Source organism: Aulonocara sp. 'chitande type north' Nkhata Bay, linkage group LG17 (genome assembly GCF_057382095.1).
Source record: "Aulonocara sp. 'chitande type north' Nkhata Bay isolate Kocher_YH1m ecotype deep benthic linkage group LG17, A_spYH_male_GT1.1, whole genome shotgun sequence".
Classification (NCBI taxonomy): domain Eukaryota; kingdom Metazoa; phylum Chordata; class Actinopteri; order Cichliformes; family Cichlidae; genus Aulonocara; species Aulonocara sp. 'chitande type north' Nkhata Bay.
Genome location: NC_141360.1, coordinates 6,890,754 through 6,910,814, shown reverse-complemented (window position 1 = coordinate 6,910,814; position 20,061 = coordinate 6,890,754). Strand labels below are relative to the sequence as shown.

Genomic DNA, 20,061 nt, shown 5'->3' with positions numbered 1-20,061 from the left:
GAAGGGGAGAGGATGATGATGACTGTGTTAAGCGGGATAAGAATCGTTACATTAACGAGGAAATTAAAAGAAATGCCCCAAAAGAAGCTCACTGAGTGGAGTTGCATAGCTGTAGAAACAAGGTTGCTCTCTTTCTCCTTTCATATGTTTTAAATTGTGGCTCAGAGTGACGACTCTCTGACGCAACACGAATAAAGTCCGACGTGAGATTCTTAAAGCAGTTTACTGTGAATAAGGACATTTATGTGTATTAGATATCTGCCTTTGAGTTTGCCTGATCTGTAGCCAAGCAAAGGCAGCAAGGAGCAGCCTTTCCCTCCACAGAAGTGGAACTAGTTGGTCTTGTGGGATATGCTAATGTAGACTGACCTCTAGTGGTTTTCCTGTGAAAGAGTCGATGAAATTGATTCATGTTGTTCAGACGAACTTTAAAAGCACCCTCTCTTTCTCGCCCCTCTGACCTCTCAGCAACGGGTTTCCTGAAGATGGATTCTGCCAGCCGTACAGAGGCATAGCCTGCGCCCGCTTTATCGGCAACCGCAGCATTTTTGTCGACTCGCTGCAGATGCAGGGGGAGATTGAGACCCAGATCACAGGTGAGTTTGAGCGGGCTAAACCTCCTTCGAGCCAACACAAATCGAATTAATGTTTTGAGAATAGATTAAATTTACTTCTACATCCATCATAAATACATATTCATTCATAAGAAACGTTTGATTAGTTTGTGTGTACAGGCTTAACTTGATGAAGATGATTCCATGTTACTAAATATTTAGTTCCTGCAGATTCAAGAAAGACAACTGAACACAATCAATGACCAAAGGGCATACAGTACTGTGCAAAAGTCTTGAGCCAAAAGTCATTTCTTTATGCTTTGTTTGAAAAATTGGAATAAGTGCCGCTTCTTCTGTCCTTGCTCTTGATGGCAGATGGCACCTGCATTTTTGGTAGATTCAATTAAATGGGAGAAAATTATGTCTTTCAGAGACATAATTTGTCTCTAAAAGACAAATAATACTGATAATACTGATAATACTGAAGAGACTGAAACTGCCAAACTCTTTTAGAGATATAATTTGCTGCTAAAAATAAAAAAGATGTAGTAATTCAATAAAAACTTTGTGTAAATTCAGATTTTTCAGAAGGTAATCATAATTAATATGCTCCAGGAAGGAAGCAGAACGTCACTTAGAGAGTTCAAAGGGAGTTCACCACTCAGTATGAATCACATGTGGCCGACACACTGTTTCCAGTGTTGTTACACGTCTGTGTCTCAGCGTGTGTGCTTTTTGTTTTATGCGTATGCATGCGTTTGTCCTCAGAGGTCATTATTGATTATATCCGTGCAACAGTTCAGGGAATGACGCAGGCCATGAATCCAGAGCCTGATCTGAAACATCAAGGACGAGTGATAATTGAGATTTATGGCGCCACAGAGTCGTAACAGGCCAACAGTAGGACTGTAAATCATATCAGAGTCCAGATTCAGCATCTTGAATTTAATGTCACACTTACTGATCTTTATGTTCCTTTTTACTCAAGCAACATGTGCTGGAGAAACATTTGGATGGTTGTCAGGTTCACTTGGCCACTTTTTATTCGCGTCTCCTCTTCATCGTAGTCGCCGTAGTGATAATGACAGCCGCAGCAATGCACATGTTTGCAATAAGTGAACAGCATCGCTGTGCGCGAGTCGTGCATTTAAAGTATGAAATTCTCTGTTTTTATTCAGTCTCCTAATTCTTCGTTATTTAGAAACTTTCAAGCAACTGAAATTGAATCCTCTCGTTCCCAGCGGCCTTCACCATGATCGGGACGTCCAACCATTTGTCTGACCGCTGCTCGCAGTTCGCCATCCCTTCCCTCTGCCACTTTGCCTTCCCAACGTGCGACCGCAGCTCGGGGTCCGACAAACCCCGTGACCTCTGTAAGGACGAATGCGAGATCCTGGAGAACGACTTGTGTAAAACCGAGTACATCATCGCCCGCTCCAACCCGATAATACTGAAGAGACTGAAACTGCCAAACTGCGATGACCTGGCTACTTCCGACAGCCCCGAGGCCGCCAACTGTCTGAGGATCGGGATCCCTATGACAGAGCCTATTAACAAGAGTGAGACATGTTCATGTGGCAATTGTAATGATTTACTGTGTTGACGCTGCTAAAACATCATTGTCTGTTATATTCCACCAGATCACAAATGTTATAACAACAGTGGGGTAGACTACAGAGGGACGGTAAGCATAACCAAGTCAGGGCGTCAGTGTCAGCCGTGGAACTCCCAGTATCCTCACAGCCACAACTACCAGGCTGTGCGCTACCCGGAGCTTAACGGAGGACACTCGTACTGCCGCAACCCAGGGAACAAACACGAGGCCCCCTGGTGCTTCACACTAGATGAGGGGGTCAGAATGGAGCTCTGCGACATACCCCTCTGTGGTGAGACGCTAGTTTTAAATCGTAGTTTGCGATGTTGCCTTTGTGACACATGTGTGACGTGTGAAATGAGATGATTCCCCTCTCTCGATGTCCCATCTGTTTAGACCATAAGGAGTCTGGCATTGAGATCTTGTACATCCTGGTTCCCAGCGTGGTAATCCCCTTAGCCATCGCATTGGTCTTCTTCTTCATCTGCGTGTGCCGCAACAACCAGAAGTCCTCTAGGCCTCCCGTGACGCGCCAACCCAAACCCGTCCGCGGCCAGAACGTTGAGATGTCCATGCTCGCGACTGCATACAAGCCTAAGGTAGGGAGCGTTACAGTCACAGCAGATGGCACTCAGGGTGGGGAATAAATGACGGAGGGCCTTCCTGGTAATCCTGCAGATTACCGTTTATTTCTGCAGATATAGAACACTTTTTACATGTAATATCAACGCAAAAATTAAACACTGTAAACTTCACGATTTTGAAGTGGACACTAAGTGCATCATCACGCTGTTGTGTAATGACTGTAAAGAGGCTGTCGTTTGGCATGCAAACAGACTGCAGAAGGAGTCAAAACACTGGCACAGCCCTCTGTGTGTCATTAGGGATATGTTACTGGCTTGAGTGTGTGTGGTAACGACCTGTCTCAGACAAAGCATCAGATCCGTCATCAGAGCTCAGCAGGTTCAGGAATGTTCAACTGCAGCCCACCACCTCCCTCCTGTTTATTTCTCACTGTCTCTTTTTCCACACCCTTCCCTTACACTTCTCCTTATCCTTGGTCCTCTCACTTAATTCATCTTTTTAAGTGTGCCTATGCCAAGAGGCACACTTATTACTATTCGTCGGCTTTATTATTCTTATCCGGTTGTTCAGTGATGACGCGACGAATCTTACTTCCGGGTCTAAAGTAGTCTGCGTTTAATATGGCTTTTGTGTTGTTAACATGTTTAATGTTATGTATTTTCTTCTATTTGATCTCAAAAAGCTCCTAAAACAGTCAGTGATCACTGTTGACCTCCCTCGGCTTTTATTACCGCTAATCATTTATTTAAGCTCAGTTTTTAAAACCTTAGGATGTAACTACAGCCCAGCCCATGCAGCAGTATATGAATGACTAACCTCGTATTGTGGATGGATTATCTCAGTTGTTCTCCTGGCTGAAGTTTGGTCCTTTTACAGCATCCTGCCATGCGATTACATTTGTTCCTGACCACCGAGAACACTCACATTAACTTTTATCGAGTGGAAAAAAAAGTTAGCTTGTTTATATTATGCTAACATAGCTGTGTCGCTAGCGGTCACGTAGCACATCATTATATACCAGCTAGCCCAACTTCAGTAACCCTACAAACGTCACTGCTGTTTAGTTTTCTGTCTTCATTTATGCTGGAAGTGATAACAGAGCTGTACATTTTAATTTGTTTCCAAAACCCCGCAGTCAGGACATGCTATATTGTATTTAGATAGAAGCTAGCGAGCTAACTCCCTGCTAACTTCTAACTCCGTTAAATGTCATAAATTCCGTTTTCATGGATGCCTGGATGTTAAACTCAATTGTTACACCTGGTAGAGCAGTATGGAACGCCAGGACTGCCATAATGAATTAATTAAATACACCATTAAATAATGAATTAAATGTGGCAATAATTAATTAAAATTGGAATTAATTAATTAAATAAATAGTTATGACACATGTAATTAATTATTGACACATTTAATTAATTATTTATGTATTTCACATTTTAATTAATTATTGACACATTTAATTAATTAATTATTGACACATTTAATTAATTATTTATGTATTTCACATTTTTATTAATTATTGACACATTTAATTAATTATTGACACATTTAATTAATTATTTAATGATATATTTATTTATTTCATTTTGGCAGTCCTGGCGCCTGGCTCTCATCATGAAATAATTTTATCTGTCAGCCTCACCCATCAAACTCAGGGGGCGGGGTTAACGCTGATCGAGTCAAAACCATTGCTTTGGCCTGGTGGCCATTGTTTCTAGCACACAACAACCGGCATGTGGAAGCTAACAGAACTGAGCTTTGAAAAACCCTGTTTGTGTGTCACCAAATACCGTTTTAATATTTTTTTAGCCGAGAATGTAGTGGTTTAATCTTCTAGTGATGGGTCGTTCGCGAACGAAATGGCTCTTAGAGCCAGCTCTTTGACGTGAACGACGCGAGCCGGCTCCTTATCGCGAGCCGTCACGTGGGGTTTTTTTTTTTTTTTTTCTTTCTCTCGGCCTCTCTCTCGCACTTTTTTTCCGCTTCACTCTGCACGCGAGCCTTGTGCTTTACGCTGGGCAGAGGGGGGAGGGGCGGTAGTTACACTCAGTAGCACAGGAACAGAGCCAGAGAGAGAGAAAGAGAGGCAGGGACAACAACATTAGAAAGGTATAGTAATCATCCACAACTATTTTCGGTTGCAGATGATAAAGGATTGAGAAAGTTTATTCATGCAGGTCCATATGACAGAGAATATGCATGTTCTTTTAGTTTTCATATTATAATTTATATTTAATTGTGTTGTGGTTTGCAGTGTTTTGTGTTCTTTTCACTTTAAATTTGTGAAAGGAAAAAGCTGAAAATTTAAATAGTTAAAACTTGAAATGTGAATAGTTGATTTTTGTATTATATGATTTATTTATTACATTTTATGTGGAGTGAATAAATAAAAGTATATTTACGGTGGCCCCTAGAGACAAAGCACATACAAACTTCAAATCACGTACGAACTCTGAAGCATGTACAAACTCCAAAACACGTAAAAACTCCAAAAACACGTAAAAACACGTACAAACTCCGAAGCACGTAAAAACTCAGAAGCATATAAAAACTCAGAAGCACATAAAAACTCAAAACACGTACAAAAGACAACAGAAGTGCTCCAGGATGCTGGGCGCAGTGTTGAGCCTTTGTTATCTTGTGGCTACACAAGCCAGCAAGTACCAACGACCGGATTTGGTGTGTGGTAATAACAGGTAAATGAACTTTTTTTTTAAATTATTTGAATATATATATGAGTGCCTGTGTATAAATATACAAACAATACACACATGCTTTCAATTGTGTAATTTAAGTGATCTAGTAGCTCTGCTTTGGAAGTTCAGTTCATGCTAGAAATGTGTTTTGGAGTTTGTACGTGTTTTGTCTCTAGGGGCCACCGCATATATTTATATATAAACATATATAAATAAAACCACTTGTTTTTACGTTAGTAATTCCTTTTGTGCATAATTTTATATTATTGTTAATAATAAATTAATTAAAGCAACAAAACAACCTGAAGAGCCGGTTCGGAGCCGAAAGAGCCGGCTCTTTTTAGTGAGCCGAACCGAAAGAGCCGGATCTCTAAAAAGAGCCGGAAATCCCATCACTATAATCTTCATGTGTCTGGTCGGTTTGTCAAGATACAGCCTCTTTGCAAAAGTGTTTCGATGATTTCGGAGATGTCTGCCCAGTCTCACGGCAAAGCGTGGGATAGACCCGCTCGCCTCGCAAGCAATCCCACCGACAAAGCGCACAGCTGTAGTAACCCCCGCTGACTTCTTTTACTGAGGTTATATTTATCGGTGTTTTATTTCCTGATGTTCTTATGTGTCTTACGTGTTTCAGTCGCCAATTCTGAATCATAACTAACATTAAAAACATGTTTAAGGAGGAGAGAGAGCAAATAAATTTGTTTAACATCTGATCTTTGGGTTTTTGTTCAGTAATCAGCGTGACCTGTGTATAAACGCATAAAAGAGATAACGTTGGTGTTTCTGTCATGTAGTAACTGCTGGCTTTAACTGTACAAAGGTTGTTCGACACTATGAAACACATACAGACTTCATGATGTTCGGCTAATATTTTTATTGTGAATATTAATCATGCTGACCTCGCTCTGTACACCACGCAGCGAGGTCAGCATGTCCACGATATCCTCAGCTCCATGAGTTAACACAAAGTTTCCCAGCTGACTATCTAACTTCCAACTATTCCAGAGACGTGAAAATATACAGCATAAAGAAAAGTGTAAGAGACTCAGCAGCAGATTAGAATAACAGTTATAGATTTAATAAATCACCAAATGAATCCAAGAAATGTGCAATGACAATAAAGTTGAATTCTATTCTATTCTATTCTAAACTACACTGATTAGCATAGACACACTTAAAATTTCTTCTGAAATTTTCGCTTTCTAGTATTTATTTAATATTTCTTTATGTTATAAAAATGACTTTGAATCCTGATAAAAATGCAAAATCATGGGTTAAAAACGAAAACAAGAGAACTAAGAATGTATTAATATTTGTTGACAGAAAAACAGAAACTGTATATGTGCCAACCAAAGTGCCATTTTAATTCACATGAAAAAAAAAGGGATTTATTCATTCATTGTCCATTCAGGATCTTAAAAATGTGATAATAATAATGAAATAATACAAATAATGTAATAATAAGAATGATGTAATAATAATTAATGTAAATCTAAATAATATTGTCCTTCAGAGAAATAGTTTGTAGTCCTGAAGATGGAGAAGTTTACTCCTGCAGAGCGACTGGGACTGTCTGTGGTCATGATGGTTGAACCTCCAACCACTTTCCCAGCTTAGCCTCAGAGTGCTGCTGCTACTGTAGCTCTTCTCCTCTGTACTCGTCAGGACTTGCATTGTCACATCTGGGGATCCCAGGCCCTGCTGGAGAGGAGAGCCTAGTCTGAATGCTGACCTGCTGCCTGTAATTATTAGCCTTTTTCAGGCTCTTCTCCACAGGACGCCTGTCTTTTTCAGGGACAATCTTCATCCACAAATTCATAAAGTCCTTGTGAAGGGTCAGTTTCTTGATGATTGTTCGCCCATGGTACCTGTGGAAGATTACAGTTGTCATTAATTGTGTAAACTCACAGAAAATAAAACATTGATGCACTTCAAACCCATTTAAAAGTACCCACCTGGCTTCAGGTGCAGCATCCCCTGCCATTCTAGAGGCAGCAATTAGAAACCTTTCAGTGAAGCTTCCTGCTTTCAGGATGACGGCTGCTCCAACTTTGTCAGCCAGCTGGTGCAGGTGTTGAGCTGTGCTATTCCTCACTGCGACACAGCGATGGCTGAGCAAGGACAATATTAGACACACAACTCAGTGAACATCATCTCTCTTTCATGTCTTCTAATAAAATCACTACAGCTTCTTCTCTCCTCTTACGTCAGTCCTGTGTTAAACAGAGCGCTCAGAATCCGTCCATGGCTGCAATTTTCCACCATGGCATCAAGTGCCAGATTGACCTCCTGATGAAGAAAGTTGTTGTTGGTCTGTGCAAGCTTCAGCAATAGAGCTCGGCCTGTTGTTTCAACTTCTGGGTCCATTGTTTTCTGGAGCTGAATGTAGAGCTCATCGATGGTATGTATGGCCTCACAGGCTACTGCTGAGCGTTGGTTTTTCACCTAAAATGTGAGTGAAAATCATCAGTTGAGGCTGTAGTATGCACTTGAAGGGAAACTAGCTGCATGAAACACATATAAGAAACATAAAGTGTGCAATACCTCCTCAGTGAGGACCAGACACACTTCATGCAGTTTAGTCTTCAGGATGTCCGAGTGGTGCTTTGCCAGAGACTGAATAGTTTGCAACCCCTGTCTTTTCTTAATCCTGTATTTACACAACACAACATTGAACACGACTTCAGGAACACCACAAATAACACAGCCACATTATGCAGCACTGTTTCTGTGCAGTATTTAATGTCTCCTTACTACGCTTCTTACCAGTCGTCTGAAGACAGCAGACTAAAGCTGTGGGACAGGCTCTCTACAGGTGTAGCTAGAGGCGGGAGTTTGACCCTGCCCTCTCTTGGATTATTCTGACTGCACTGACTGTCTGCTTTCTTGTCTGATAATCAACGAGGTTAGTAAAGAGAAAATGTAATTTCTTCTAATTTGAAGCATTGTACATGATGCAGTGATTAATTGTTCATTAAAATCTTTTTAAAAAATCTCTTAATTTAAAGTTTGATTATTCAGCATCTTCTACAGTTACTGAGGAAAACCACTTACCGTCTATAGGGACGACTTTTGCACGGCGCAGCAGCGTCCCAAGCCGAGGTCCTCGTTTTTGCGGTATGGGAACTGTTGGAGGTTTTGGAGTCAAAGGCTTTACTGCAGTAAATGTTTTGGTTGGTACTGTGTGTCCAGGTGAGGTTACAATCCCATCCTGGAAATGCTGCAGTTTTTCCAAAATAGGCCCAAATTTGTCTTTTACTGTCAAGACTCTTATTCCACGAATGACCTTCGTGTCTGTTTAGACAAAAAAATAAATAAATAACTACAAATTGACATCTTACTAAAAAAAACAACAATAGACATTTTTCTTCCTGATTTTTTTTTTTCTACAAAAAAGCATATAAAATGAATGGACAGCAAGAATATGTGTAATTTAGCATTAAAATAGATAATCTACAGTGTCAAATTTTAAAATCTAAACTAACTGATTAACAGCAGGTGTAACCACTAAAGAAAAGCATCACCTTTGAACTGACCTGCTCCTAAATGTTTAGCAGAGAAAACAGGCAATTGTGATGGACAAGCTGCTCGAGGAGGTGGAGGAACTGGAGTGAGCGGTGTCATCTCAACAGGACTGTCAATGAGAGGAATGGCCCTCAGCTCACTTGGTGTGTGTGTGTCTACAGAGCTGAGGCTACACGGACTTCTTTTAGGGTCCTCCTGATTCCAAAAGGGGTCATCCAACCAGGGACTTAAGTTCCTGCTTCTCTGGACTCTCTGTGGAGAGCCTGCGCATTGCTTAGGTAAAGGTGGGAGTCGCACAGCATAATCTCTGGGTCTCTGTGCGATATGCGATGTGTCTGCCTGTTGAAAGAACACATTTCTCTTACTGCTCAGAGCTTTGTGAAAGTCCAGGATCCTGGACTCTGTGGTGAAGCGCTGACAGTTGCTCTGTCTACAGTGACTTACACAAAAATTACACTGTGCAAAGCAGCAAAATATAACACATCTCTCCGAAACGTTTACATTTGAACAGCAGAGAAGTCAAGAATGAGTATGTTTAGTTACTTACATCTCCACCTGTGCGTTTTCTCTGAATCAAATCTCGAAAGCGATGGAAAAAGTTACCTGATGTCTTTTCAGGCATGACTGAGATAAAAAGTGAACAAATTGTTTAGAAACAGAAAGTTTGTGAGTGCTGCTCAGTGTGTGAGTGACAAGTTCTAACTCAGCTGCTCAGTAAATCAGTTATGATGATGTCATGAACTCACAGAGCATTCTGTGCATTTTTTGAAAATATTCATATATATACACTATTTTGTGTTTTTACAAAAATATCAGACATGTCTAAATCAAAGGCAGCTTATGATCTCTAATTATGATCTTTAATCAACAAATTTAAATAGACGTCCTAATCACAGCTTCTAAAACTAGACAACACTATACTGATATAAAACGGCAAAAAGGAGATAAAAGCACTGTCATAAACAGAGAAATAAGTACAGTAAATAAATAAATACAGTTTTAAAAAAATACAGAAAAAAACATGTGTGTCATTTGCTACAACAACAACAACGACAACAAAATAGCAATTTGGACAAAGCTGTTTCTTCAAGCTTCGCCTGCATTTAGGGGCTGCAAACCTCTGTCCCAAAGGAAGAAGCTGAAATCCTCCAATAAGGGGTGGGAGTCATTTAAAGTAGAGTAACTCATCCTCTACAACTGCCTAGTATTCAAGGACTCTATGTTAAGATGCTCTAACATGGTACAGTACCTTCAGAAACGCCCCAAATTTCTTATATACTGAAAATTAAATCTCTTCTCAGGAACCTTTTCTCGATTCAGTAGAAGTAGATCTAGTTTTCCATTGCTATGCTTCTGTCCATCCTAATACCACTGGAGCTTTTTTCTTTTTTGTAATGTATATCATGGTCTCCCAGTAAAACACACAGCTCACATCAGCATGAGTATCATGTTGCCTTCAAGGCTGCACACCCTGTCATGTCGTGTAAGCACATCTTTTTTTCCACATAATTGTGGTGGTTGAGGGCGGAGGGTTGGGGGTTTATCTAGACAGCATGTATTGCTGGGCACACTTGAGCTGATGCTCAAGGTAAGGCGTATAGTATTACAGCGAAGAGCCGCGGAGAGAATTGCAGATGTCACAGATGCGTCAGAATCCATTAATATCCTTGCTTTATTTTGTTTCTGAGGGTTTTTTGGGAGGGGGACTGGAATAAATGTTTCACTGACCTAAAAAGGGAGTCTCTCCTTGCTGTTTACATGAAGACCTTGTGTCTGCAAAGAGTTACGTTTACAGGAGAGTGACAGCCATGCAGTCATGGAATTATACAGTTGATTTTAAATGGTCTTTGTTGCCAACTTGGTTCTGAAATATAGCAGACTGCATAACCATCAGCTGAAAGATTACCAAAGCCCCGCCCTCATGCGTCCATTCAGCCTTGTAGCTAAATTTTACAGATCTACAAGAAAATTTTAATAAAAGGGAGCGGCTGTGTGATTTCTGTCTTTTAAAAACTTTTTTATATGGGCTAAATATTCCGACTTTTAGACGTTTTACTAAGTCAAATGTCTTTCTTTCCTGTTTTCATTATCTGCAGCTTTGTCTTGGATTAAGCTGCTACCTAACAGGCTTTGCTTGCAGGGGGTCACCCAAGGGTTACTGCCTATGACAGTCCATTTAGACACACACATAGAAATCTGTGGTGGTGTGAGGAGGTTCTGAGGGTTTGGGTGTGGGGAGGAAAGACAGCGGGGAAAAAACCCATAACTAAAAACATCTGTGTCTCACATCATGCACAACACACACACTCACCACCCCCCTCAGAGCTCGTACAGACGGTGTGCATGTGTGAGTGTGTGAGTGCATGTGTCCTCACAGAGGAATTTCATTATTCATCTCAAAGTTCCTGGAATCTGGAAATCTCTGCCAACCTTTCTGCACCTTTTATCTCTTCCCAAGCATAGATACGAGTGGCAGTTTGGCACCATCGACTTTATATAAAAAATATTCAGTCCCCAACATCCCCACCGTCATCTGTTGGTGCTGTTCTAATGAGATGGTCGGTATGATTATCAACCGTGGTCATGCTCTGGTTGCAAAGAAGACTAATCTTAATGATCAAAATAAAAAAAGAAGACACACACAGAAACCTGACATCACAGATTTGCCTGAAGAAAAAATCAGGGGAAAGATACACATTGTAATAAGACGTTATGTTAAAAAAAAAAAATTCATACTGAGAAATTAAAATACCGTCACAGATTTTGGATAAGAGTCTCAAAAAAAGTTATGGCATCATACCTGGGACTTATCGCACTGAAGATGGATGAAAATGTGTTTTTCCCCCATAATCAGGCTTTAATATCTGTGAAGTGTTCAGCTGATTTGCTCCATTTTAAAGTCTATTACGTGCTTTGCACATGTGAAGCTGTAAACAAAATGTGGGTCCCATCTCCTCTACTGGCCTCCCAAGCTGCTGCTGGAGATCGGACATCCAAATTGGATTAACTTGAGCTGAGGTTTGAAAGTCTGTGCTCACACTTTCAGAAGTGTAGCTCACAGACTTTGCCCCCTAAAAAATTAAAAAATAATCACTCATAAAATATAAAAAATAAATTCTTATAAACTTTCCTTTGAAGAAGGCCATTTTCCCTGGATTTCGTTTTTTTTTTTGAGAGATGGTAAGGTGGGGGGCATCTGATGAACAGTCCTCATGAATTCTTAAACAAGTGATCTGCTTTCCCCTCAACTATTTTACACAGAAATCTGACACTAAATATACTTATTAAGGTGACTAATTTCTAACAGATGGCATTTACACAGTGTATCTGCTGTGGTGTTTGTGGGAAACTGCTGAACCGCATTTTCTCCATTTGAATCATTCGTTTTCTTTATCTTAATGAGGAAATGGATTTAATTGACTGCAATTTACTTTAAATGAATTCCAAAACGTGCCTGACCCTGTCCTAACCCCACAGCCCAGCTCATTCCTGTTGGATTTAGATGTGCTGTAACCCAGCATTCCAGTCAGAGCACTCCTCAGTGAGTTCCAAAAGATGAAAAAGCAAAGTCATCCCTCACAGGGAGCGCTACATTGTTTTCTGCTATTGTTGCAGCTGATTCTAGGGTTTACTGGCAAGAGAATTAATTGCCTCATCTTCCCAAATTTTGCTTAACCTGTCAGCCAGATGACATTTTTAAGCTGCGACATGTTGCCAGATTTCGCAATTTTCCCACATCGCTTTCCAGAGGCGTGAAAGGGGCGATTTGGGGGCTGATGTAATGGGCTGAGTCTGATTGCGTGAATTATCAGCTCTGAGCTATAGTTTTATTTTTCTTCTACAATTCAAACACGGATTTGGTGTTATATTAGGCAGTTCGCCTACATCAGATTGAAAGCAGCGACATCATGTTTTCTTTTCCCTACAAGGACAGCGGTGATGAAAGGCTGCTGACCCGACAAAGAAAGTAATGATTTCATTTTTGTTGAATGTGTTTTCAACCTGTTGATGTCACCTTACCATTTTTTTCCTCCTCCTTCTTTCTGTAGAGCAAGGCCAAGGAGCTTCCCTTACCTGAGATTACCGAAAAGCACCACTGAACGACACAGGAAATCATTCCTGCCTGTGGCCATCTCCCTGTACAACGCATCCACTTAACACACTGTTTGCTGCTACAACTACACATGTTTCTTTTCCAAATATTTATTTATAAGTGACTTATGTATGTATGTATGTATGTATATATATGTATATATTGTACTATTCTTAGTTAGTGTATTGTCTGTCTTGTCTTAATGTTGGTTTAAAATGGAGCACTGTAACAAAAAATAATTTCCCCCAGGGATCAATAAAGTATTCTGATTCTGATTATCAGCCGTCCGTTTCATGGAGGAGCTCGGAGAATGTACTCTAGGGAAGATCTACAAAGGTCATCTGTATCTGCCGGGCATGGACCAGGCCCAGCTTGTGGCCATAAAGACCCTCAAAGACATTTCCAATGCCCAGCAGTGGGCTGACTTCCAGCAAGTAAGAAATGTTTCTAAATTAACCGTTTTTACAACACACATAAAAAATGTATATATATACAATAATGAAGCCACATCAGTCGTCTTTGTGTAGAGTTGGAAAATGAAATGTACCACTAAAATATCCTATTGCTAAAAACTACATGTGGCTGCTTTCTTAGAGGAAAGGCGTCTAGGCCCACAAGATTTCAAGCACGGCTTGTTGTATGTCTATAGAAGGTAGACGCGGTGAAAGATTGGAGACGGCTGAACTGCTCAACTGTAGATGAGTTCTCTGGAAATAGCTCCCAAAATAAACTGTAACTTGGTGGAAGGTTGTCCAGATAAATTTAGATGTGACGGCGGATTGAGGCAGTCGGCATGTGTAAGACGTAATCCTCACTTTCCGTTTACAGAAAGTGAGGCAGACCTGAACTGTGCCCACATTTTAAAGTGGTACTGCCATCGACTCAATTTCAAAAGTGATCAATGAGCCGTTGTGAAACCAGCTTGGGTGATCTTCTTATAATCACCTGTCAAAGCCACACAGTTTCAGACTCAGTTTCTCCATTAAACTCCCACATCTTTTGTAAATATCCACTTTTCCAGTAAATGTTGAAATCAACCTGCCAGCCACCTTTTTTTGTTTGTTTGTTTCTTTGAAATTCACCGTTATTTATCCAACTTCATCAAAGGAGGCCGCAGTGCTGACCGAGCTTCAGCACCCCAACTTGGTGTGCCTGGTGGGTGTGGTTACCCAGGAGCAGCCAGTCTGCATGCTGTTTGAGTTTCTGCCCCAAGGTGACCTCCACGAGTTCCTCATCATGCGTTCGCCACACTCAGACGTCGGCTGTAGCAGCGATGAGGACGGCACGGTGAAATCCAGCCTGGATCATGGAGATTTTCTGCATATGGCCATACAGGTAGGATCTAAAAACATCCTCGTAGTTGGCTACAAGCGTAGTGGAAGAAGTACTGTTGTGCCTTCCATTTAAACATGAACCATTTACATGAAATGTTGATGATGATCTTAATCGCTCATGTAGAAACTTTGAATTAAAATCAGTGTTTTAATGTCTACCTTTCACTGCTCCTTGAAACGTCTTCTAAATATTGTGAACCAGGTGGCTGCTGGGATGGAGTACTTGGCCAGCCACTTCTGCGTTCACAAGGACCTCGCAGCTCGGAACATTTTGGTAGGCGAGCAGCTCCACGTCAAGATTTCTGACCTGGGTCTCTCCAGAGAGATCTACTCCTCAGACTACTACTGCCTCCAGCCTAAAATTGTGCTGCCCATCCGCTGGATGCCCCCTGAGGCCGTCGCTTCGGGAAAATTCACCACAGACTCGGACATCTGGTCGTTTGGAGTTGTGCTGTGGGAGGTCTTCAGCTACGGGCTACAGCCCTACTATGGTTTCTCGAACCAGGAAGTGATGGAGATGGTGAGAAAGAGGCAGCTGCTGCCCTGCCCCGAAGACTGCCCACCAAGGTATGTTGCAATTACCGGTGCAATATGAGAAGTATACAAGAAGATAGTGCATCCAGCTAATGGTGAAACTCAAGTGTGCAAGTGTCTTTATTGGACTCTGGTATTAGGGTTAGTTTAGTGTATTCAATTCAAATAGAGTTTTAGAAGCAGTCTGATTGTTGCTGTTTGTGGTAATGAAATAACTCTGTTGGCTTTTAGGTTTTATGGTCTGATGACAGAGTGCTGGCAGGAAGGACCAGCACGTCGGCCGCGCTTCAAGGATATTCACGCCCGCCTGCGAGCTTGGGAGGGGTTGTCGTCCCACGCCAGCTCCAGCACGCCCTCTGGAGGAGGAGGCAACGCCACCACTCAGACCACCTCGCTCAGCGCCAGCCCCGTCAGCAACCTTAGCAACCCACGCTATGCTGCCGCTGCTGCCGCCGCCGCGGGGTACCTCTACCCAGCCCAGGCTATTCCCGCGCCGGGACAGATGGGTGCAGTTCCAGCATGGACGCCCATGGCCGTGACCCAAACCCACCAGCGCTTTATCCCAGTCAACGGATACCCAATCCCGCCAGGATACGCAGCATTCCCAGCTCACTTTGCACCCCCAGCTCCGCCTACTAGGGTAATCCAGCACCACCTGCCCCCTCCAAAAAGCCGCTCCCCCAGCAGCGCTAGCGGCTCCACCAGCACGGGTCACGTCAGCGGCGTGCCCTCCACTACGGGCTCCAACCATGACGCCAACACGCCGCTGCTGTCCCACTGCATCATGCCGGGGAGCGGCGGAGGGTCGGCTCAGGTGTACGGACAAATCTCCCAGAAGGGGATGGTGGACCACGTGTCTCAGACGTCAGCACTGCTTACCCCTGACTCTGATGTGCTGATGTACAACGACTCAGTCATCACTGCAGACCTGTAAATATTCAACCTCTTTGAGCTTAGATCCCAGATATGAGACGTTTAGCGCTTCAGCCAGTGGCGCAGCGTCACAGTTCTTCTCTGGTCTTACCGAGACCCAACAGAGATGGAGCGTGCCACACATCTGGGTATCCAAGAAACACTAAGCAGGCTATATAAGCAGCTGTCTGACTCTGTCATGCCTTACTGTTTACAGGAGGCGTACTTACTATCATGGTTTGAAAATGTTATTTTAACCTCTGTGTAAATACAGTACATAGGTCCTGAATGAATGAATGAAATACAAAGATATATATTCAAATGAACTTTTTATTAAGTAAAACACTTTAAAGGTGAAAACATTCTTCCCGTGGCCTTATTCAACAGTTTGTGTTCCAATCAGACAAAAAAAAACTAAACAATTCCCACTCGATGGACTTTTTCCTACAGGATGTCAGGCAGACATGGATATTCATGTGATGACTTTCAGGTGCCTTTTTTTCTAAACTAGTTCATTGGCTTGCTTGTCAACACAAAAAAATCAAATATCCAAGGGAGCGCGAATTGAAACGGCGAGTAACTTTATAAAAACGATCAACAGTGGCCTGCTCCAATAAATGATGCCTCCTTGGCCCTCATAAACCAATCAGTAACATTTATGTTAGCATGCATAATTCCCATGCTGCCAACAGCTATGAAAGCACTAATGCAGGTGCTAAGAAGTCCCTTTGAGAATGACAGCTGAATGTGTGTTTTGTTTTTTTTTGTTTTTTTATTTTCCAACTTCATCACGCTGTCTGAGACGTCTGCAACAAGAAGACCGGACACAGTGAAGCTAGAAGTTTATCTGATCGGCCTCCCTTTAAGTATCATTTCTTTTCATCATCGCCCCCCAGTTTTGTTTCTCCGGGAGACATCGCATCTAACTTCAGAACTGGCAAGAGGGCCCCCTGCAGATGAACAAAAGACATCACAAAGCACTCGCTTCCTTCCACAGCTAACCCACACCGTTCTCAGGGCAAACACTTCATTCGCCGCATAATTGATTGGATACAGTCTTTTATGTTTTTTCCGAAAGTTTTTACGGATTTCATTTTGGAGATGGGAAAAAAAAAGCTCAGCACGTGCAGCTTTTAACAGAAAAAGTACAACCTGAAAAAAAAGTCTGACCGTTTTGTCTGTTTCCCAGTGAAGGATGACGAAGTGTGTGTTTGGTGAGTCTCAGTTTCGTAGCCGCACAAACTATGCCTCAGCCATCCACGATGGTTTATGAGAGGCCAAATATGAAGCTTCTTTCATTCCCTAAAAACAAAAGTCAGAAAACCAGCAGTAATGTGTCAAGTCAACAATCAATGGGTGCGAATGTTCCTGAGTGCATGTTTTAACTACAGCAATAACACATCCGGGTTGTTTTTACTGAGGACATGCAGAGAATAAAGTGCATTTCTGAGTTGTAAAGTAAGTGGACACGTGAAATGTAGCAACAAGAAAAAAGTAGCTGCAAAAATGGCATCACAATCAAATTCAGTTGTCTTTATAAATCCTACTGCTCTTTAGTTTTCCTCAGCATTCAAGTGAGTAGAGGTCAGTAGTGAAGCTGGTTGGCTGTTATTAGCAGCATGAAGGGTGTGCTCTTGTGTCCATGCTATTTGAAATCATTTGAGAGTGTATTTTTCAAATGCCTTTCCTCTCTGTGTGTTTTTGTGATTCTATTTATCTAAAGCAGAGTGAGCTACCTAAGCATCTTTACCCATGTAAATGATGTACGAATACTAACATAGACTGTATATATAAGCTGGACTTTGCTTCCAGATTTAAAAAAGCAAGGCCAACGCAGTCTGCACTGATGGCCAACAGGGGGCGACTCCCCCAGTCCAGTCCACTTCTCACTTGATTTTTGACATCAGTGAAGCCTTATTTATTAATACAGGACGTTTCTCATTTTGTTAAGGATGCTGTCACTGACAATTGCTAATAAGGCAGAGAATAGTATAAGGCATGGCTACCGTATGAGTGTACAGAGTCTAATAGAATAAAATAATAAAAGTGAAAATGCTCAAGTGAAGGTTTCAACCATTGGGTGCCGTCATTGTGGCTACAGTCATCTTTTTTTATGTAGTCTATGTACTAATATAGCAGTGCACAAACCACTTGTACACAAGACTGTGAATCTTAATCAAGTTTAGGTATTTTTGTATTTGGCAAAAATTCATTATAGTGCCTTTTTTTGTCTTTTATTGGTAAGAAGAAACAAAAGTATATGTATATTTCAATGCCAGTGTACCCATAACAGGTTTACATGCATATTGATCAAGAGAGGCCTTGGCTTTGTATTTTGTCTGAATATTTTTGCACAGATGTTTTGTATTGCAAAATCATTTATTAAATAATGTTTGGTAAATCCCGCTGCTTCTGTTGTATGATCGATCAGTTTTAAGAATACAGACTTGTAATAGCAATGTGAATCCACTGGGGGCCACCAAATCACCATTTCTGAGAACAGTTTTGAATGTCTTTGGACGGTCCATCGGCGGTGGAGCTGGCCATCCTGGAGTCCCTGAAGAGGCCACACCAGTCTCCAATGGAGCATTTCCTCCTCAGCCTTGTTCCTGCTCTGGAGAGCAGCTGGTCCTTTTTATTCCTGTCTCTCTGTAAATTCTTATATTTTATATATTTATGTTTAATGTTTTTCTGTTTGAGACTTTTAATATTATTTCAAATAAATTTTTATAATGACTAATGTCTCAGTTCTACTACACAGCAAATGTTGGCACACGACTTGACACATGTAGAATTTATTTCATATTATACTAATGACAAAATATACTAATACAGTGGGATGCAAAGGTTTGGGCAACCTTGTTAATAGACATTATTTTCCTGTATAAATCCTTAGTTGTTACAATAAAAAATGTCAGTTAAATATCATACAGGAGAGACACAGTGATATTTGAGAAGTGAAAAGAAGTTTACTGGATTTACAAAAAGTGTGCAATAATTGTTTAAACAAAATCAAGCAGGTGCATAAATTTGGGCACCACAAAAAAGAAATGAAATAAATATTTAGTGTATATCAATGTGTGTGTCTCCTATATGATATATGGGGTGCCTTTGTCTGGATGTGCTTCCCATCCAGAGCTGCACAGCACAGAGGAAAGTTCCAGCGCTCCTGGAATCCCTCTGTGATGGACCGCCAGTCTCCAGTTGAAGGCACAGCCATGAAGTCGTCCACTAGACAGTCCCAGATGGACGTCGCTGCCTGGGGGGTGATCTGGCTCACCGTGGACACACCGACTCCGTAACTGAATGCTTGGTCGTGAAGGAGTCCCCGGTGACAAGGAACCTGGACAAAATTGTTCAAAATCAGTATTATGTGTACTGCAGTTACAAAATACATTATTCAAATTCCAAAATACTTTTGTGATGTCAGATTTAAATCACAAAACTTAAATCTTACATAAAACATTTTGTAATTATAAGGATAATTACAAAATGTATATTAGATCATATCTAAAACAGTTGTGTTTTGTTTTAACTTTAACATATCATAATTTGATTGGTAGCAACTTTTGCCACTACAGTGAGCCAATCACTCATAATTCCTAAACATGTCAATCAGGTAGGAATGAAGTAAGACATTAATAGAAATAAAGAGTTGTGTGTTGACATGTAGCCCTTTCCTTGCTTAAATCATTAATATTTTTGAAAAATTAATCTGTGATAAGACAGCTTATCAAGATAGAACCATGTAACTAAAGATGAACCAAACTGTTCAGTTTGATCTAACTCTGTTTTAATAAAGGCTGGTGACCCCTGCTATAGAGTCTGACAGCTGCAGGGATTATATACAAATATTCAACTATCCCAGAATTAAACCAGGTCTAAATAAAAAGGAGTGAGTATCACTACAAATGTTAACTCAGTGGTGCTAATGCTACAGTTTGATATCAGCAAACACCGAGCGCATACATTGATAGGACACCACAGCCATGCTATCATCGCAAACACTGATAACAGCATAAATCGAATTAAATCGGGGCTTGATGAGACCTTCTGAGTATCGCTAGAAATATTATAAAGAGTCGTCTCTGTACCACAGTTTGCTTTCAGTAAACATCGACAGCATTCACTGTTAGCATAGCACATCCATGTTAGCAGTGTATAACTGGATGGATTAGCATATTAGCACAGATATCAATAAAGGACTACCGTATTAAACACTTTTACTAAC

General features: G+C 41.2%; 2 protein-coding genes across 2 annotated transcripts in view; one reads left to right on the top strand and one right to left on the bottom strand.

Annotated features, from left to right (window-relative positions):
* LOC147309573 (inactive tyrosine-protein kinase transmembrane receptor ROR1-like) overlaps positions 1-18,285 on the top strand; it is a 36,978-nt gene extending 18,693 nt beyond the window's left edge. The window contains exons 2-10 of the mRNA XM_086269886.1: positions 469-596; positions 1,796-2,113; positions 2,195-2,440; positions 2,545-2,747; positions 13,007-13,026; positions 13,325-13,484; positions 14,158-14,385; positions 14,587-14,951; positions 15,150-18,285. Coding sequence (XP_086126012.1) covers positions 469-596; positions 1,796-2,113; positions 2,195-2,440; positions 2,545-2,747; positions 13,007-13,026; positions 13,325-13,484; positions 14,158-14,385; positions 14,587-14,951; positions 15,150-15,852 — 2,371 coding nt within the window. The 3' untranslated portion in view covers positions 15,853-18,285. The remainder of the gene's footprint in view (positions 1-468; positions 597-1,795; positions 2,114-2,194; positions 2,441-2,544; positions 2,748-13,006; positions 13,027-13,324; positions 13,485-14,157; positions 14,386-14,586; positions 14,952-15,149) is intronic.
* Positions 6,783-9,602, bottom strand: LOC147309574 (TOG array regulator of axonemal microtubules protein 1-like). Its single transcript, XM_086268571.1, has 8 exons — positions 9,505-9,602; positions 8,969-9,296; positions 8,487-8,726; positions 8,199-8,322; positions 7,977-8,082; positions 7,639-7,877; positions 7,388-7,543; positions 6,783-7,300 (listed from the first exon to the last, which is right to left on the bottom strand). Exons 1-8 carry the CDS (start codon positions 9,577-9,579, stop codon positions 7,066-7,068), a joined length of 1,503 nt encoding a protein of 500 aa, XP_086124697.1. The 5' UTR covers positions 9,580-9,602; the 3' UTR covers positions 6,783-7,065.
* Positions 18,286-20,061: the final 1,776 nt, after the last annotated feature.